The sequence below is a fragment of the Trematomus bernacchii genome, unplaced genomic scaffold, assembly GCF_902827165.1.
Source record: "Trematomus bernacchii unplaced genomic scaffold, fTreBer1.1, whole genome shotgun sequence".
Lineage (NCBI taxonomy): Eukaryota > Metazoa > Chordata > Actinopteri > Perciformes > Nototheniidae > Trematomus > Trematomus bernacchii.
This window is the reverse complement of record NW_022987705.1, coordinates 2,791,595-2,809,966: the sequence shown is the minus strand read 5'-3', so window position 1 is coordinate 2,809,966 and position 18,372 is coordinate 2,791,595. Positions and strand designations below refer to the sequence as shown.

The window sequence follows — 18,372 nt, the reverse complement described above, 5'->3', positions numbered from 1 at the left end:
ACTGAAACCCTTCATCCGGACATTGTTCCTGCACAGCAAAGACTCCACACTCTGCCTCAGTGTTTGGTGAACGAGTGGCTAATACCTCAAGAGGTTACATTGCACTTATAATCCAAAAAGTTCTGAAAAGCTGTTGGAATTTAAGAGCCGATTTAACAGACTGCACGAACAGCGACCTTTGTTACATCTTTTTGATTCTTTGGGCCCCGTTTTAAGGACTTCCTTTTAGGAACACTTTCTAAGAGTTCTTAAATTGACTGCATCATGTAGTAGTGGTTTTAATGAGTGCAATTTTTTGTAGGCCAGCATTCTTATTGTTAATATTTATGTTTTGAGAAAAGATTATTCAGGAGGTAAGTCTTTTTGAATTTCAAATTATCCAAACATTTACAAATTATACTTTATACTTGCACTTTATGTTTGGTATTTTTCACAGATGCTGGAACAACTTACTATTTACTTTTATGTTTTCCAAAGGAACCTACCAACAACAGGATCTGCTGTCATTAACATAAAGTTAACTTGTGGAGTTTTTGTAGTACACCACTATGGGGTTTGGGGAACTCTTGGAGCAAGTAGGGAGCACAGGACGCTTCCAGGTCCTGCAGACGACCCTTCTCTGCATACCTATGATGTTGATGGCCAGTCACAACCTGCTGCAGAACTTTGTGGCTTTGGTACCCCCTCACTTCTGCAGCGCACACACAAACCTGTCTCAGTCCCAGATGAGTGCAGAGGAAGCGCTGCTGGTCACGGTGCCGCTAGACCAGACAGGGAAGCCAGAAAGGTGCTTGCGTTACGCGGCTCCACAGTGGCACCTCCTGACAAAAAACAGGAGCTCCAGTTCAGGGAAGGAGGGAGACACGAACGCTGGTTTGGATGTTGACCTGCAGGGATGTTCCGATGGATGGACCTATAACATGACTCACAGGAAATCCACAATAATATCTGACGTAGGACTACATTTCTTTTTCTTTGCACATGTGTAAATGTTATCTTGTCCTGTGCCTTAAATGGTGTTCCATATTTTTTAGTGGAATTTGGTGTGTGATCAGCGGACTTTGAAGCAAATGGGACAGACGGTCTTCATGGGAGGTGTGCTTCTGGGTTCTGTTGTCTTTGGAGGTCTTTCAGACAGGTAACATTGATCTCATCACTAATAATTTATAGTTGTGCTACTAATATGTCAGATATTAGGCAACATCAATCATGTATGTAACTTTCAAAGGGGAACAATTATGAAAAAACACACTTTCTTTTCTTAAAGAGACAGGCACTAAAACGGTGTGTTTCTGACAAAGGTGGATGCAGGATTATCTCGAAAGACAGTATACAAAAAAAAAAGTTTTTTCAACATTAAAGCATAAATAAATGTTATACTAGACCCAAAATACACGAATTAACCAGAACATTTGCATCATATTTCCCCTTTAGAAATGGTCCCACACAACACGTCTTCATGCAGCCTTGTTAAAATCATATGATGTGATACAGTCTGAATTAACTCTTTAACCCACCTGGCTCTAGATATGGTCGACGCATCCTCTTGCTTATTTCCCACCTGCTGATGGCTGTGTCAGGAACATGTGCTGCTTTCTCCACCACCTTCCCGCTCTTCTGCCTGTTCCGCTTTGGCTGTGGCATGGCTCTGTCCGGCGTGGTGCTCAACAGCTTCTCGCTCAGTAAGTGTCATGGTTTTGGACTTAAGTTGCCATTTCCCGGTTTAATTTTGAAATTCTGTTCTCCCTTTGTCTGGTCTTCCTTCCTGTGTTTGCCCTCCTGTGATTGTCTCATTGTGTTCACCTGTTGCCCTTGTGTTTCTGCCTCCCCTGCCCAGCTGTATCTTGCCCTGTGATTACTCGGCCTTCTGTGTATTTAGTCTTGTCTTCCCCTTTGCTCCATGTTCGGTTGTCATCGTTTCCTACCTGGTCATGTTCTGTGCCTGTGCCTTTTCCCGTCCATCCGTCCGTCTGTCTGCTCCCATTCCTTGAGTCTGCTGGATGGGGTTTGTTAGTTATTTTCTTGTGTTACCTCGCCTGTTCCTCCAGTTCTTGTATTTTTGTATCAGCTTTCGAATAAAGCTCGCTTTTGTTTAAACCCCCATACCTGCCTTCCCTGTTCGTATTGCTTTTGGGTCCTATTTACCCCAACCATGACAGTACAACCGAACCGAAGCTGGACCCAGCAGGCGACCTTTATGAGGTAACTTATCATTTAATATACTTAAGGAATGACTGTCGATACGCCTCCAGTAGAGAGGAGAGGCAGTCTATCATGTTTTCGGCACGCAAAGAAGTAACTTCGAGGCCCTGGTTAAGGGACTTATTACCCGAGTTGGTGGAGGACTTTATTGTAATTGTGAGGTCAAATCTGATTCCCGGCCTGCTAGCCCCAGACATGCTAGCCCCCTTCCTGCCACAGATCCCAACATTGCTCCTTTCGAGGACCCTTTTGTGGGATCCCGCCTGGCCTTGGGAGGTCCACGGAGCCTCCAAAAGGCTTCTAAGAGACGCAAGGCCAGGCTACCGGCCCAAGCCCTAGCAGCCATGGTTCCGGCTCCCACTCCTGCCCCCCGTGTCCTGTTGGCGGTTCTGCCGACTCAAGTCCCTTCTCCGCCGCGGGTCCTGCCAACTTCATGTCCTGTTCCGTTGGGGGTTCCGCTGACACCTGTTCCCCCGGGGGTCCTGCTAACTCTGTGTCCTGTCCCGTTTGGCGTCCCGCCGACACTGGTTCGGCCGGGGGTCCCATCAACACCGTGTCCTACTCCGTCGGGCATCCCGCCGACTTATGCTCCTGTTCTGCCGGGGGTCCCGCCGACACCAGCCCTTGTTCCATCGGGAACACCTGTCACGCAGACATCGGTTCCTGTCCCGTCCGGGGTCTCGCCATCTCCTGCTCCCAGTGCTCCCAATCCCAGTTCACCTGCTCCGGCGATCCAGCTGACTCGCTGCCACCTTTCTGCCTGTCCTTGTGCCCGGCCTCCTGAGTTTCCCCGCCGCGGCTTTCGCCCCTGCTCTGCCTCTGCCGTGCCCCCGGGCTATCAGCCCAAACCCGTCCACCAGGCCCCCTCCACCCACTCTTTTGGCCCTTGTATCAGCTAACCCCATACCTGCCTTCCCTGTTCGTACTGCTTTTGGGTCCTACACTGTAAAAACTGTTTCTTTGGTAAAACTTAAAAAATATGTGTCAAGCGGTTCCAAGCAATTTTAAGAGTTTAGTCAACTTTTGCATTTTTTGAGTTGGTGAAATGTACTTTTTTTAGTTTTCCTCTACTCAAGAATGTGTTACTTTGCTAAAACTTAAAAAATATGTGTCAAGCAGTTCCAAGCAATTATAGGAGTTGGGTAAACTCACTAATGTGATTTTCTCTGCATATGAAAAGATGAGATGAGCCAATTAAAAGCCCAGATATTAAGTGTAACCAATAGAAATAACAAACTGCTAAGAACCACACGAGAATAAAGTAAATTATAAAACACAATTGAGTTGCCGGAACCTATATACGACAAACTCTTCCTGATTTCAATCCAACCCTTTAAATATTTGAAACATTGCAGATTAAACAAATAAATTAAAAAAAGGGAACGTTATGGACATGTTAATACATTTTATTAAAATTTGATTATTTCAAAACAGTTGTCATAAAAGAGTAACAAGTTTGTTTAAAAGCACAACACATTAACATACATGGAGACACATGGTTATTACTTGATGGTTATAACTGCATCTGGCTCTTGGGCAATGTATCACTTCATGCTGTGCATCACGAGCCTGTTGCACTTCGACCTCTGCTGTTCCCTGTATACAAACAAAACAAGTACAAATAGTACAAATAGTACAAGTACAAATCAGGACACACCATGTGTTTTCCTCAAAACAAAAATCAAATCCGTCTTGAAAACATAACGAGCCAGTTTACATTAGCTGTTAACAGACGGTAACAGAGGTGCTATTCACATGCATTACAAGGGGTTTAAGCCATCAAAAAAAAGGCTGGTTTGCAAGAAAATGAACCAAATACTCATGATATTGATATAGTTCATAAAATGTCCAACTACTTATTTTTAACCCCACCTCATGCTCAGAGATGTATATAAAGTGGCACATGGGTCCTAGAATAAAAAGAACAGACGATTATTTCAACTTTTATCTTGATAAGTGAGAGTGCAGGCCAGTCTACATGAATGCAGGGCAAGGCACGTTTCTGTCCAAAGGTGCCATGATGGAGTCGATAATGTTTTAAAATATCACTTTTGTGGAGGAAACTTCTGTGTAGTAATGCATGGAGTCACCGACTCAGGAAGGAGACACGGTGAGAGTTGGAGCTTTGATGTCAAACACTGATGGGTTTATTCAGAGTATTCGGCCGGAGGATTCACATCACAAATCAAAGAGTCAGAGGTTCTGACCACACGGTAGAGTTGCCACGTCAATTCTGAAGACCCTCTCTCTATGCTAGACCTTTTAACTGGTTCACAGAGAGAAATCAACATCTCTGAAGGAGTAGACTAAACAGCTGGGAACACTGAGCCACCTGCGTCCGACACTCATGGCCTCAAGGATTTCACATCCTAGAGTCCACAAACACCGATAAAGAAGTGCCTCAGTGTTCTCACAACAATTACCCTTCGTGCCAGTCAAGTTGACCGGTCACAAACTGGTGACAACAACACATATGGCACCAAGGCCTTTCCTTAAAGGAGATAACAGACGTCAGAGTAGATCATAAAACGTCACAGAGCAAAAGGTTAGATATCTAGAAGAATTATTCCTTAACAGTTCCTCTCTTTTTATCATTTTTGATAACCTTAAAACATTCGTCTAATAATAATTCTGGTCAATACTTAAATCAATAGGCGTCTTCAGATTCGAGTGTGGTCTCACCTTACATTCAATTACATCACAAAGTAGAACTAGAAAATGCATTTCCTGCAGAAAATGCGTGCGAATGCTGTAAACTGTGAATTAATTTAGCTGAAAATGCAGAAAAAGCTGAATGTTATTAGCTGAATGGTAGCTGCTTTTAGCAAAAAAAATGCAGAAAAAGCTTAATATTTAAAAGAAAAGGTTTAAAAAAACATGTATAGCCTTGATGTCCTGAAATAGCCGAATAATGTAATAGTTGAATGGTTTCTGCAGCTGAAAATAGGCTGAAGGAGTTAAATATCAGATGTAAGTAGTAGTGAATGAATTTGTATTAAGATGAGAAAAGAAAGTAAAAAGGCTTGGGAAAGCAGCAGAATATTTGAACTACAAACTTTTGAACTCACTTGACGGTGAATTATCTGTCGCCATGGCAACGGCATTTGATGACACCCCATAATACGCTTAGATGTGTTGATAGCTGCATCGTTACCAAACCTGTGAAGTTTTGGGCCATTTCGAGCATTTTCACTGAAGTTATGAGAAAACCGTGTTCCATGGTGAGCATTGTGTTGCCATGGCAACGGCATTTGAAGAAATCTCAAAACTGTCCCGTAGATGTCTTCACGGCTGGACTGTTAGCACACATGTGAAGTTTGAGCACTTTTTGAACATTTTCATAGTAGTTATACATTACATTAGGAGGTTACATTACTCTCTCTCTTCTCTTGATCGCCCTCTCTCTTCTCTTGATCACCCTCTCAATCTTCTATCGCCCTCTCTCTCTTCTCTTGATCGCCCTCTCTTTCTTCTCTCTCTCTTCTCTTGCTCGCCCTCTCTCTCTTGATCGCCCTCTCTCTCCTCTTGATCGCCCTCTCTCTCTCCTCTTGATCGCCCTCTCTCTCTCCTCTTGATCGCCCTCTCTCTCTCCTCTTGATCGCCCTCTCTCTCTCCTCTTGATCGCCCACTCTCTCTCCTCTTGATCGCCCTCTCTCTCTCCTCTTGATCGCCCTCTCTCTCTCCTCTTGATCGCCCTCTCTCTCTCCTCTTGATCACCCTCTCTCTCTCCTCTTGATCGCCCTCTCTCTCTCCTCTTGATCGCCCTCTTGATCGCCCTCTCTCTCCTCTTGATCGCCCTCTCTCTCTCCTCTTGATCGCCCTCTCTCTCTCCTCTTGATCGCCCTCTCTCTCTCCTCTTGATCGCCCACTCTCTCTCCTCTTGATCGCCCTCTCTCTCTCCTCTTGATCGCCCTCTCTCTCTCCTCTTGATCGCCCTCTCTCTCTCCTCTTGATCACCCTCTCTCTCTTCTCTTGATCGCCCTCTCTCTCTCTTCTCTTGATCGCCCTCTCTCTTCTCTTGATCGCCCTCTCTCTCTCTTCTCTTGATCGCCCTCTCTCTTCTCTTGATCGCCCTCTTCTCTTGATCGCCGTCTCTCTCTTCTCTTGATCGCCCTCTCTCTCTCCTCTTGATCGCCCTCTCTCTCTCTTCTCTTGATCGCCCTCTCTTTTCTCTTGATCGCCCTCTCTCTCTCCTCTTGATCGCCCTCTCTCTCTCCTCTTGATCGCCCTCTCTCTCTCTCCTCTTGATCGCCCTCTCTCTTCTCTTGATCGCCCTCTCTCTCTTCTCTTGATCGCCCTCTCTCTCCTCTTGATCGCCCTCTCTCTAGTCCTAGATCGGTGCCTGAAGACCGTCCAAGAGCAATAACTAGCTTATCCTCTTGCGACCCCACTATCCCTGTTCTAGTGGTGCTATGCCCCCCGATCAGGAGCACATAGACTTTTTTCTCCTCTACCCTTTCTATCCGAAACTACACAGTTAACTGTAGTCCTGCTCGACCAGCCTATACACACGCCATCATGTTCATCACAACGATGAAACACAGTTTTGTTCTACACTTGCATGCCACTGCCCACCCATGATCAATTAGCCTATAATGTTATGTATGCACCCCGGACCGGCACCAGCTCCTCCAGCAATGTAGGGAGCTGTGGCGCATCAGGTAATGCACGCACCTCGCACTTGCAAGCACGTCGTAAACGGCCACAAGCCACGAGAGTGCTTTTAAACCGTCTCGTTTTTACTAGAGACGGCGGTGGTGTGAGTTAAAGCTGTAGACAAAAGCTGTGATTTTCTCCCTCTGAGTTCACTTCACCAGCTCATGCAGATACGGGGAGGTATTTTACACACATTCCCCGGAGCCGCAGCTGGAGCCGTGTTTTTTTTAGAGGCGCTGGGGGTAATATCTCTGGCTGCTTGAGTTAACTGCTAGTGTTGGCCGCTGAAACCCCCGGAATCTCGACGATTTGTTCATTACAAATCTCTATTTTGATTTCACACAGAAGTTCCACTTTACTGCTGCCCTCATTAAGGTCTTTTTAAACATCTCCGTGTATGCCTGCACGGCACATACGTTCCGAGCAGCACACACAGAGGGAACCAGCCAAGACAGAGTCCCTGGATGATCCCCTGGGGTTACTAGCCCCAAATGTTCATTAACCAAAACGAAACGCAGCCGCTTAGCTTCACAGATAATTTTAGGATACCGTCAATCACAGATTCTGGTAAGGCAATGTCCAAATGTAGATTTGAAATCACACTTACCAGTCTCTGAAGATCTGTTGGTATCCTGCCGACAACGCCAATTTGTGGAGGAAACTTCTGTGTAGCAATGCATGGAGTCACCGACTCAGGAAGGAGACACGGTGAGAGTTGGAGCTTTGATGTCAAACACTGATGGGTTTATTCAGAGTATTCGGCCGGAGGATTCACATCACAAATCAAAGAGTCAGAGGTTCTGACTACACGGTAGAGTTGCCACGTCAATTCTGAAGAGCCTCTCTCTATGCTAGACCTTTTAACGGGTTCACAGAGAGAAATCAACATCTCTGAAGGAGTAGACTAAACAGCTGGGAACACTGAGCCACCTGCGTCCGACACTCATGGCCTCAAGGATTTCACATCCTAGAGTCCACAAACACCGATAAAGAAGTGCCTCAGTGTTCTCACAACAATTACCCTTCGTGCCAGACAAGTTGACCGGTCACAAACTGATGACAACAACACATATGGCACCAAGGCCTTTCCTTAAAGGCGATAACAGACGTCAGAGTAGATCATAAAACGTCACAGAGCAAAAGGTTAGATATCTAGAAGAATTATTCCTTAACAACTTTGAGTGGTGACACTAGTGCTGCACAGTTAACATCTCCATCCCATCTGTGATTAAAAAAATAGAAATGGGTACGTTTACCTGATGCTCATTATATTAGTATGTAAACATAACACGTCTTGAATTAACCTCTGAAACAACAACTCTAGTCTGACACACTCAAGGGCTTACCTAATGTGAACCTGAAGTCCATAGCAGGAGGCAAAATGTCTTCAAGAGGAGGTGTGACTGTTTTCTGGTGAGGCAAATGAAAGAACAAAATAGTTACATGATGACAATGTAACAATCATTTCAGTAGAATTCATTAAAACATATTTAATTCAATTAATGGAATCAAACATTAAAACACAAGTATCATTTAAAACGGTATTGTATTTATATACATTTATAAGGATGGCATTTATTAAGGATGGTATTGTTAGATACCAGTACAATTCCATGATTCTCTACACAGCGGATCCTAATTACTTCAATATACACTCCTTTATCTCGTTTGCCTACTGTCTAATATCTACTTTATGTTGTAGTAAAACATCTCCTTAATAAAACTGTATTATTGATATTTCTCGCTAAAGACTGCATTTTACTGTACTACATTGAACACATCTTGCTGACGTTATCCATGCATCCTCGCCCAATACACACTTTTACTGAATTGCGCCTGAATGCACCTTAACTGAAGTCACCTCCGTCACTTTCTTCTGAGAGCTAACGTTAACTCTCCTGCAGATTCCAACATGGATTTGCATCTATAGCGTTGCATAAGCATGAAAAATATAGTTTGCACTTCATATTGTATAATAACAACTCGATGCTGTAACTGCAGACTATGAGTATAAATTGGGTACACTAAGATTGTAGAAAGATAATTCATTGCTCACAGTAAAACAAAAGGCGAAATACATATAGAGGAATTAATATCAAATATGCGCATTAGTAACTTACTCTTACATAACCGCTGGGTTATAAAGTAGTAGGGAATAGTTTTAACGGAGGTATTTTACCGCACAACATGCACGGCAGGAGAGCCTCTGAGCCCCGCGGCCGCATCACGGTGCCCGGGCCAACGCTTAGAGCGGCATAGGGGAACAGTTTGCGGAGTTGATTCTTAATACGTACTCTTAACTTAACCACTTTTAACAGAATTGCGTCGGTAAGCACTTGATGCAAACTTTGCCCAACAACTTTGCGTGAAGAAATAGACTACATGAGCACGACAGGGCTGAGTCTAACTTTAACAGCAGTAATGGCGCTGGCATGCATTAAAATGTCGATGTTTCGTTCAAAACAGTGAATACAACAAAAGTAAATAACACTTTCTAGTTAAAAAGCAGTAATTAATAACTCAGGTGGCATGCTTACTTGTTTTACGATGGTTTGAGGAGGATCCAACGCAAACACGTGTCCAACTGCTGAAGAACCTAGTGATGGCAGTTTGACACTGAAGCTTTGAACGGAGCTTCAACCCTGGACTTCTTATTCCATAGAAGCAGTGATTCGAAGCTTGCTTCAAATCACGTCACATATGACGTCCGAACCAGCAACTGCTTCAAATCACGTCACATATGACGTCCGAACCAGCAACTGCTTCAAATCACGTGACATGTGACGTCCGAAGCAGCAACTGCTTCATTGACTGGTTCGCGGTCCAATCACGCGATTCAATGCACTGCCTCGTCTCTATTCTGACAGGTGACAGGTTGAAACAGTTTCGAATTTGAGCGCTTCAACACTTATAACAGCTCTAAACAATGCGCAATGTGTGGGTAGTTTGCGTTGTTGCTGTTGAGTTGTTGTTGGTATTGCATTTTAATTGGATCATTATAGAGCAAGCCAGGAAGAAAGATAGGTCGTTCTGGCTCGGGAAACACTTCGAAATGTGGAGAAGTTGTGAACAAAAAGACAATTAACACCAATATAAAAAACATGTGTATAGCTTGACGTATAGATAGCCCAGTGGTTAGAGCCGGCGGCCCAAAGTGGCGATGACCTCCGCGCAGCTGGTTTGAAGCCCGGAACGGATGAACGTTTAATCATTCCTTTTCAACTTTAATACTTTATTAACTGATAAAAGGCCCTTCTCAATAACCCAATACACACAATTATCAATCTTTAATTGCAAATAGAACATGATATTCAGTCTTAGTGTGTGTGTGCATCGAATATTTTTCAAGGCAAAGATACGTTAAACCCACTGCAGCCTTGCACTTCGCCAGGAGAGGTCGCTGTAACTGAAGCTTCGAGAAATGAACCTATTTCCGACACAATTGTCCAAGTGGTTCGATGCTTCATTCAAAGCTTCATTTTGCCATCACTAGAAGAACCGCTGCAAAGAGGAACAGGAAGTCTCACACCGCGGTATTCTCGTTTGAGGGCGTGGCATGACCGTGGCGTTGACAAAAGCATTTTTATTACGTTTTCCAAAACTTATTTTTAAAGAAAGTTCAGAAAATGTGATATTCATTTACAAATTAATGAGTTCTTAAAACATGTTCTCATTGTTGCTTACGTGTTACTTATTTAAACGCACATTGAAAAAAAACTAATTTAGGGCAAGTAAATTACATTAAAAAATGTAGTTTTGTTGACTTCACCATCGGAACTGTTTTTACAGTGTATTTACCCCAACCGTGACAGTAAGACATCTAACTGGATAGGGTACAATCAGCATGAAACAACTTAAATGGAAGCAGTCAACATGCATGATGATTCAAGAATAATAGTTGTACTAAATTCTAAAAAAATACCTCTTTCTCTATCCTAGTTGTGGAGTGGATCCCCACTAGTGTGCGAACAATGGTCGGGACAATGACAGGTTACTGCTACACAGTTGGACAGTTGATACTGGCGCTCATCGCGTACTACATCCGGGACTGGAGGTGGTTAACCCTGGCTGTGTCTTTGCCTTTCTTTGTCTTCTTCCTCATTGCATGGTAAGATGCCAAGTATTGACATGCAAATCAAATCAAACCAGAATCACTGATGCACGTTTATTTGCACTATTAACAGAACACATATTTCACACAGGTGGTTTCATGAATCTTCAAGATGGTTAGTTATGAGTAATAACCCTGAACAAGCCATCAAGAACCTTAAAAATGTGGCGAAATGTAATGGACGGATGGAAGAGGGAGAGAAAATCGACATGAAGGTAAGAGAATGTGCTGTGTTTGTGTTATTGCACCATCTATCTGTGTTTATTATTGTGTATAAAATACATTAATCTTTGTCGGTATGCATAGAGGCTGCAGGAAACCATGAAGAAAGAGATGTCCTGCTCACAAGGCACCCACTCTGTCCTGGATCTGTTCCGCACACCTACAATGAGGAGAATGACGATCTGCCTCAGTGCTGTCTGGTACATGTTCCTTCTTGTAAAAATCTCAGTTTTTCAGTAACAAATATGTAATTGCATTGACACTGTACATGGTTTATTTTTAAAACAAACCTAGGTTATCCACAAGCTTTGCTTACTACGGTCTTGCGATGGATCTGCAGAAGTTTGGGGTGGACATCTACTTGATCCAAGTGATCTTCGGAGTTGTCGACATCCCTGCTAAAGTCGTCATGGTCGTATCTATGACTTATATTGGACGGCGCACATCACAATGTGGGGCTCTCATCATCGCTGGAATCACTGTTTTGATCAACCTGCTGATACCTTATGGTATGGTTGAAAACATGTATACAAGTTGAATATTATACTGCAGAAACAACACAGTCCTCTGATGAATGTCTCACTCCATGTGCAGATAAACAGACTGCACGCACGTGTATGGCTGTACTGGGTAAAGGTTGCCTCGCTGCCTCATTCAACTGCTGCTTTCTCTACTCTGGGGAACTGTTCCCAACAATCATCCGGTAAGTCTTATGTCTATTTAGCAAGAAGATTTAGAAAATGTTGTCTTTTATTTTTTATTTAGGGTTTAAAGGGGCCCTTTTATGCTAGTTTTCAGGTGTTAACTTACTTTAATGTTCAGAGAGCTCATTCTTTTTCTTATACTGCCTGTGCTGCAGAACCTCTTTTCACCCTCTGTCTGAAACCAGAGCCCAGTCTGCTCTGATTGGTTAGCTGGCCGGCTCTGTTGTGATAATTCAACTGCCCAGGGATGTCCCACCCCTTAGCCTATCAGGTACAATGTGTTGTAGCGCTAGCCAATAGAAGCGCAAGTGTTACTTAGTGATGTCAATTTAGGAACTTTGGGATTTTACCCTTTGTAGACCATTTACATGCACACAAACCTATATCACCCACTATATGGAAAAACCCCACAATTATAAAAGAACCTCTTTAAGTTCAGCTCGTTTTATTTATCGGAGGATTTACATCCTGACTTTTTCAAAAGGGCATATGAGAGTTTTTCTACTTGCTGTGGACAATGCTTCAGAAGTCTTTAGGCTTGAAACAAGTTAGCATTTTCCCACTTCCATTACTCTCGTCTTGAAGTCAATTCTTTTTTCACGGGCTTCTGGTTAATGGCCTGAACAAAGGTCTCTCCTTATGAGATTTTCACGATTAGTTCTACAATATAACAATTTACAATTTGTACTACTACTTCTCAGCTCCTTACACTGTACATAAGTCCGCTTTTATCTTAGTGGTGGGGACATTGAAGTCATGCCACCACTAACTGTTGAGGCAGAAACAACTAAGATAAAAAAAGTGAGTCTGCAGTTTAATGTACAGACAGAAGATAAAGCAGATAAAGATTAATGGTGTCAAACCAGGTCACCTTTGACCCAGATGATATGAGGACTAAACAGTGAAAGCCCTTTAAAACCCACAAACATCTTAAAAACATTTTTCACACTATGGATTCAACACGTTTTAGAAACTTCTTAGGGCTTTTGGTTTATTTTCATCCTGGTCTGTCTATTTCCTGATTCCTGGGCATTATTTGCTGTTGTGTTTTGTTGGATGAAGATTTCCTGGCAGAAGTCATGCTGAATATGTGTCTTTGCTTATCATCTGCACACTGTGTCACCAACAAAACAAACATATTGTAGTAAATGCATATTTTTTCTAATCAGTTAAATAGTTACTAAAAACCCTTGTCCCAATCAGTGCTTTGAACTTTCATAGGCTTTTATAGGATAGGCATTCATTTTAAACCGTTTTATTCAACGACAATGATGTACCTCTTGTACACCTTCAGCTGTGTTTTAGTGTCCTCTAATCTCAATTGTAATATCTTTCTTCAAAAATCAATAACAGTACTTATATACATTGTTCTTTATCACCCGCCCCACAATCACTGATTAACACGAAAAGCATCGCTTTAATGTTAGAGTTATAGTTGTTCTCTCTCCCTCTCAGTGCTGCGTTTGACACTATGGACCACAACATATTACTAGACTGACTGGAAAACTGGGTGGGACTTTCGGCAACAGTTCTAAATTGGTTTGAATCATACTTTAATGGACAGAAAAAACGTACACATACACATCTGAGTTGACAAATAGGACTTCATTCAGACAACTCACATGTTTCTTAATATGTTTATTATAAGCAGCATATAGTTTGAGTTTGGCGTCTAGGCTCGGGCCTCATCACTCCACAGATTTACAAAGAACATTGAGTGATGATTAGATAACTATCCCCCGAGCCTACAGGTGGATGCTGGGGTGCTGTTGGGGCAGGCACGCAGCAGCAACATGAAACACAGCAGCAGGAACATGAACGTAGCAATAGCAAGTGAACACAGCAGTGGCAGCAGCAGCATAGCGAGGCAGAGGCAGGAAGACCTGGCGGCTTAAATAGAGCAGCATGTTTAGGAGAATGGGTTTGGTTGGTTGTAAGAGGGACGAGGTGCGTCACGTGTTCATGTATCATTGGTGCTCGAGTTGACTGCCTGAACTAGCTCGCAGGCTTCGCCCCATATGTGGGGTTCCTCAAGGCTCCATCTTGGGGGCTCTTCTCTTTAATATCTGCATGCTACCACTGGCTCAGATAATGAAATACAACAAAATAAGTTACCATAGCTATGCGGATGACACATACATTTACATAACCATTCCACCAGGAGACTATGCTCCAATTCAGACACTGAGTAAGTGCATTGAACAAATCAATGACTGGATGTGTCAGAACTTTCTCCAATTAAACAAAGATAAAACTGAGGTAATGGTTTTTGGAGCCAAGGCAGAACGTATAAAAGTTAGCGCTGAGCTTCAGTCTGCAAGCCAGAAATCTAGGTGTAGTCATGGACTCTGACCTTTCAACAGTCACATTAAAACAATTATTAAATCAGCCTACTATCAACTTAAGAATATACAACCCAGTCTCACGGCATTTCGTGTTATAGTCACGAAATGAATCTATTGATTCGTGTTCACCAACATCATTTCCCCATTTTTTTCATGTCACACAGAACGATTTTAAAAGCAATGTAAATAATAACAAATTAGAAGGAAAAAAAGATTAAAAAAAATACAGATTTCAATATTCTGACACAGAACGATTTTAGAAGCAATGTATTCCTGTTCGTAGTATGTTTCGTGCCTGCACCAAATAATAACAAATTAGAAGGAAAAAAAGATTTAAAAAATACAGATTTCAGTATTCTGAGGCTCTGAGCCCCATTTATTTTCCTCGCGGACGGCAAAAAAAGTCCGACATTATAAAATGTCGAATAAAAACAATAATCGTGGCTTGATATTGAGTAACAAAATGTTTTTATGAACCACACAGCTTCTGGTCTTCCAATACAAATACATTGCTTTTAAAATCGTTCTGTGTGACCCGAAAAAAATGGGAAAATCGTGTACATTTATTTCGTGACTATTACACGAAATGCCGTGAGACTGGGTTGGAATATATCTAGGATTAAAAGACTAATGTCACAGCAGGATTTGGAAAAACTTGTCCATGCTTTTATCTTCAGTAGAATGGACTACTGTAATGGTGTCTTTACAGGTCTCACTAAAAAATCTATTAGAAAGCTGCAGCTAATTCAGAACGCCGCTGCTCGAGTCCTCACTAACACTAAGAAAGTGGATCACATCACTCCTGTTCTGAAGTCTGTACACTGGCTTCTTGTGTGTCAAAGAATTGATTTCAAAATACTGCTGCTGGTTTATAAAGTATTGAATGGTTTAGGCCCAAAATACATTTCTGACCTACTGCTAAATTATGAACCATCCAGAACGCTCAGGTCTTCTGGGACTGGTCTGATTTCTGTCCCTAGAGTCAGAACTAAACATGGAGAAGCAGCGTTCAGTTATTATGCTCCAAATATCTGGAACAAACTCCCAGAAACCTGCAGGTCCGCTGCAACTCTTACTACTTTTAAATCCAGGCTCAAGACTTTTCTTTTTGCCGCTGCTTTTAATTGAACTATTCACATCTTAAAGTAGACCTATTATGCTATATTTGAATAATATATTGTAGGGCCATACCTATATAAGGCATATTTATACGTTTTTTTTTTTCAAAATACCAAACAGATCATGCATTTTAGCCATGCCTCATTTCGCTCTATTTGCTCTCCTCCAGCCCTGTCTTTTCATGAGCTGCAGCTGACCACGCCCCCCTGCAAAGGAGGGGGGCGAGGCACGAGCGTCATGTTACCATGCTGTTACCATGCTGTTACCATGCCACGGCAACCTCTCATTCCCCTGATAGGTGGAGAGTTGGCCATATAGGCGGAGCTCCCTGTTTCTGACGTCAGAACAATTTCAAATCTGTATCAGTCTGCATCAGATCCGTTGCAGCCCCGTTTTTAGAGATTTGGGTATGGAGGAAAAGAGAGAGGGTTGTGTTTTCTGACACTTGGTGAGTTCCCTGACACACCGGGGACACATATTCATGTATAAAAGATGTACAAAAGTGCATTTTGCATGACAGGTCCCCTTTAAACTGCACTGTAACTTTTATTCATGTATTTTTTCTTTTAGTGTTTATTTTATTATCTTTGCATTTTAATGACTGTTTTTAAATGCCATTTTCTTAATGTCTTTTATTTTTGTATAGAACTTTGAATTGCCTTGTGTTGAAAGGTGCTATATAAATAAACTTGCCTTGCCTTGCCTCAGTCAGAATGGCATGGGCTGGGTATCCATGATGGCTCGGGTGGGAGCCATGGTGGCCCCGATGGTGCTTCTCACGGCCGACTATCTACCTTGGCTCCCGGGTTTGATCTATGGCGGCGCTCCGATCCTCAGTGGAATTGCTGCAATATTTCTTCCAGAAACACTTGGCTCACCCCTCCCCGACACAATACAAGATGTGGAGGACAGGTAAAATCAGGGGGGACAAGATCTGTTCTTTACATCTCTGCAAAACAAAACGTACATTTTTAGTAAAAGTATACTGGAGGAATTTTAGACATTAAGAGAGAGACAGAGACAGATTCATCTATATTTTCATTTTCTATTTTGACCACAGGGGAACTGGGAGAAGCTCCAAAGTATCACGAAAGGAAGCAATAATCCTGCAAGACACCCAGGCGGATCTCCTAAAGCAGACGGCCTGAGGGCATCTGTATTCTGCTCCTGAGGTTTTCCCGACATGTTAATGAACATATCTTGGGTACTGCTTTTTCTCCGGCCTGTTTATTAGTTTGATTTCAATATAGAGCTTATTATGTTGTATGACTGCTAGACAGGTGGAGTTGCAATAAGACAGGTCAATACAGTGAAATGAATAGCTGTGAACAATTAGATCTGTGTGTGTTTGTGTTATACTGTAGGAGGATTTTAGTCTGGAATTGCATAAATCATGTTTTATATTTTAGAAAATGAGCCTTCTACAGGTGCTTTGCTTTTACTGGTATTTTTATAACTTCTTATTATTTGCAATCTTGTATTTGAAAACAAAACTATATTTTCAATAAAATCAGCACCTACACATTTAAGTCTTTTCATTCCCTTTGCTCTGTTGAACTGAAATACTTTGCACAATATTTTATCCAGGCTACTTTTAAATGGGCACTGTCTGATACATTTACTGAAACAAGTCAGACAAAGAAGTTTGCGACAAGAGGATTTACATTTAACTGGTTTACGTCCGTCATTCATTGCCTGGCCTTATCCTAAGACATCAATCAATAAGTAAGAAATATGAAATCAGGTAGAGAATTATGTTTTTCAATCACACACACTCCTGTTTACATGTGTCTGTTTCACTTCATGATCTCAAGAATGACCTCTGGTGTTCCATATTTTAGGTAAAATGTCACCCAGTCTTTAAATATTAATCTTTTGAGTCTCACAGACAGTCTAGAACAGGGGTGTCAAACTCAAATACACAGTCGGCCAACATTTAAAAATCGGTACTAGTCGAGGGCCGACTAGTACAGGTTCAATGTTTATTGTAAAACGTATTGAAATGAACTTATTGCACATATTAAACCTGGAACTAACAAAGCTTAAATTATTGCCTATAAAAACAACATTAAACATTAAATAATCAGTTGCATTCATTTCTTATGGCTCTATCTGCAGCTTTTCCCGAGTCATTTCTTATGATTACATTTTTCCACAGGCCAACAACAGCTTCAACAAAACTATTTCCCTCAAAGAAAAAACCAAACATGCCCTGTTGTCCCTGAAAAAAAGTGCAGAAGGAAACATCCATGTAAACTCAGTGTGCTGCTCTGTGATGCTAGTTCAAGCAGATACTTGGCATCTCATCTTGGGTGCAAGTTCATCAATGTTTGGGGTCAGGCTCTGAGCTGAGGAAATCCTCAGGATTGAGTGAAGGTGTGCGTGCAATATACCGGCGGGCCAGATCTAATAGTAATTCAAAATTATCCTGCGGGCCGACATTAAATCCACCAAGGGCCTGATTTGGCCCCCGGGCCTTGAGTTTGACACATGTGGTCTAGAACACGTCTTTGAATGGACAAAAGTCAATTTTGACTGTCAATGAGTGCATGACGGCAAATTCAATGGGCAGTTTTTTCCCAACCTGGTCTCACCAGAATGCGTGACTCCACCACGACTCCTTAACACCGCATTGCGTGGTGGAGTCACGAACTTTGCTACATTTACGTGTCTGCACCACGCAAACAACCCCAATGTAAAGTGAATGAGGCTCCTTTGTCGTGGTGCACACACGCATTTCTACAACGTCCAGCAGTGAGCTTTTATTCTATAAAACGTTTTTAAAATCTACTTTATAGCTTGTAGTAACTCACAGGAGGCTTCTTTTATTTTATTTGTGTTTGATGTTCTTATAAACGAGTCATGTTTATCATAGAACTTGGTTTAATAACCTATTAGTGACGGAGCAACATTATATCCACATGGCTGTTATCATCACCATACACGAACCCCGCCTGTAGATCCCTACCACCGGTACGGTGTCTGCAGAAGGACAACAGAGACCAAATGCGAA

At 42.3% G+C, this 18,372-nt stretch overlaps 1 protein-coding gene across 2 annotated transcripts; it reads left to right on the top strand.

Annotated features, from left to right (window-relative positions):
* The first annotated feature begins 31 nt into the window (after positions 1 to 31).
* LOC117490419 (solute carrier family 22 member 6-like) lies at positions 32 to 16,883 on the top strand. Of its 2 annotated transcripts, XM_034140160.1 has the most exons (11): positions 32 to 353; positions 478 to 953; positions 1,035 to 1,138; positions 1,528 to 1,682; positions 10,798 to 10,966; positions 11,061 to 11,184; positions 11,276 to 11,391; positions 11,486 to 11,700; positions 11,786 to 11,894; positions 16,068 to 16,271; positions 16,420 to 16,690. In XM_034140160.1, the coding sequence occupies exons 2-11, from the start codon at positions 549 to 551 to the stop codon at positions 16,505 to 16,507; spliced, it is 1,689 nt and encodes a 562-aa protein (XP_033996051.1). In that variant the 5' UTR covers positions 32 to 353; positions 478 to 548; the 3' UTR covers positions 16,508 to 16,690. The 2 variants fall into 2 exon arrangements, with proteins under 2 accessions (XP_033996051.1, XP_033996052.1); XM_034140161.1 differs by lacking the exon at positions 32 to 353 and having other exon boundaries at positions 549 to 953; positions 16,420 to 16,883.
* Positions 16,884 to 18,372: the final 1,489 nt, after the last annotated feature.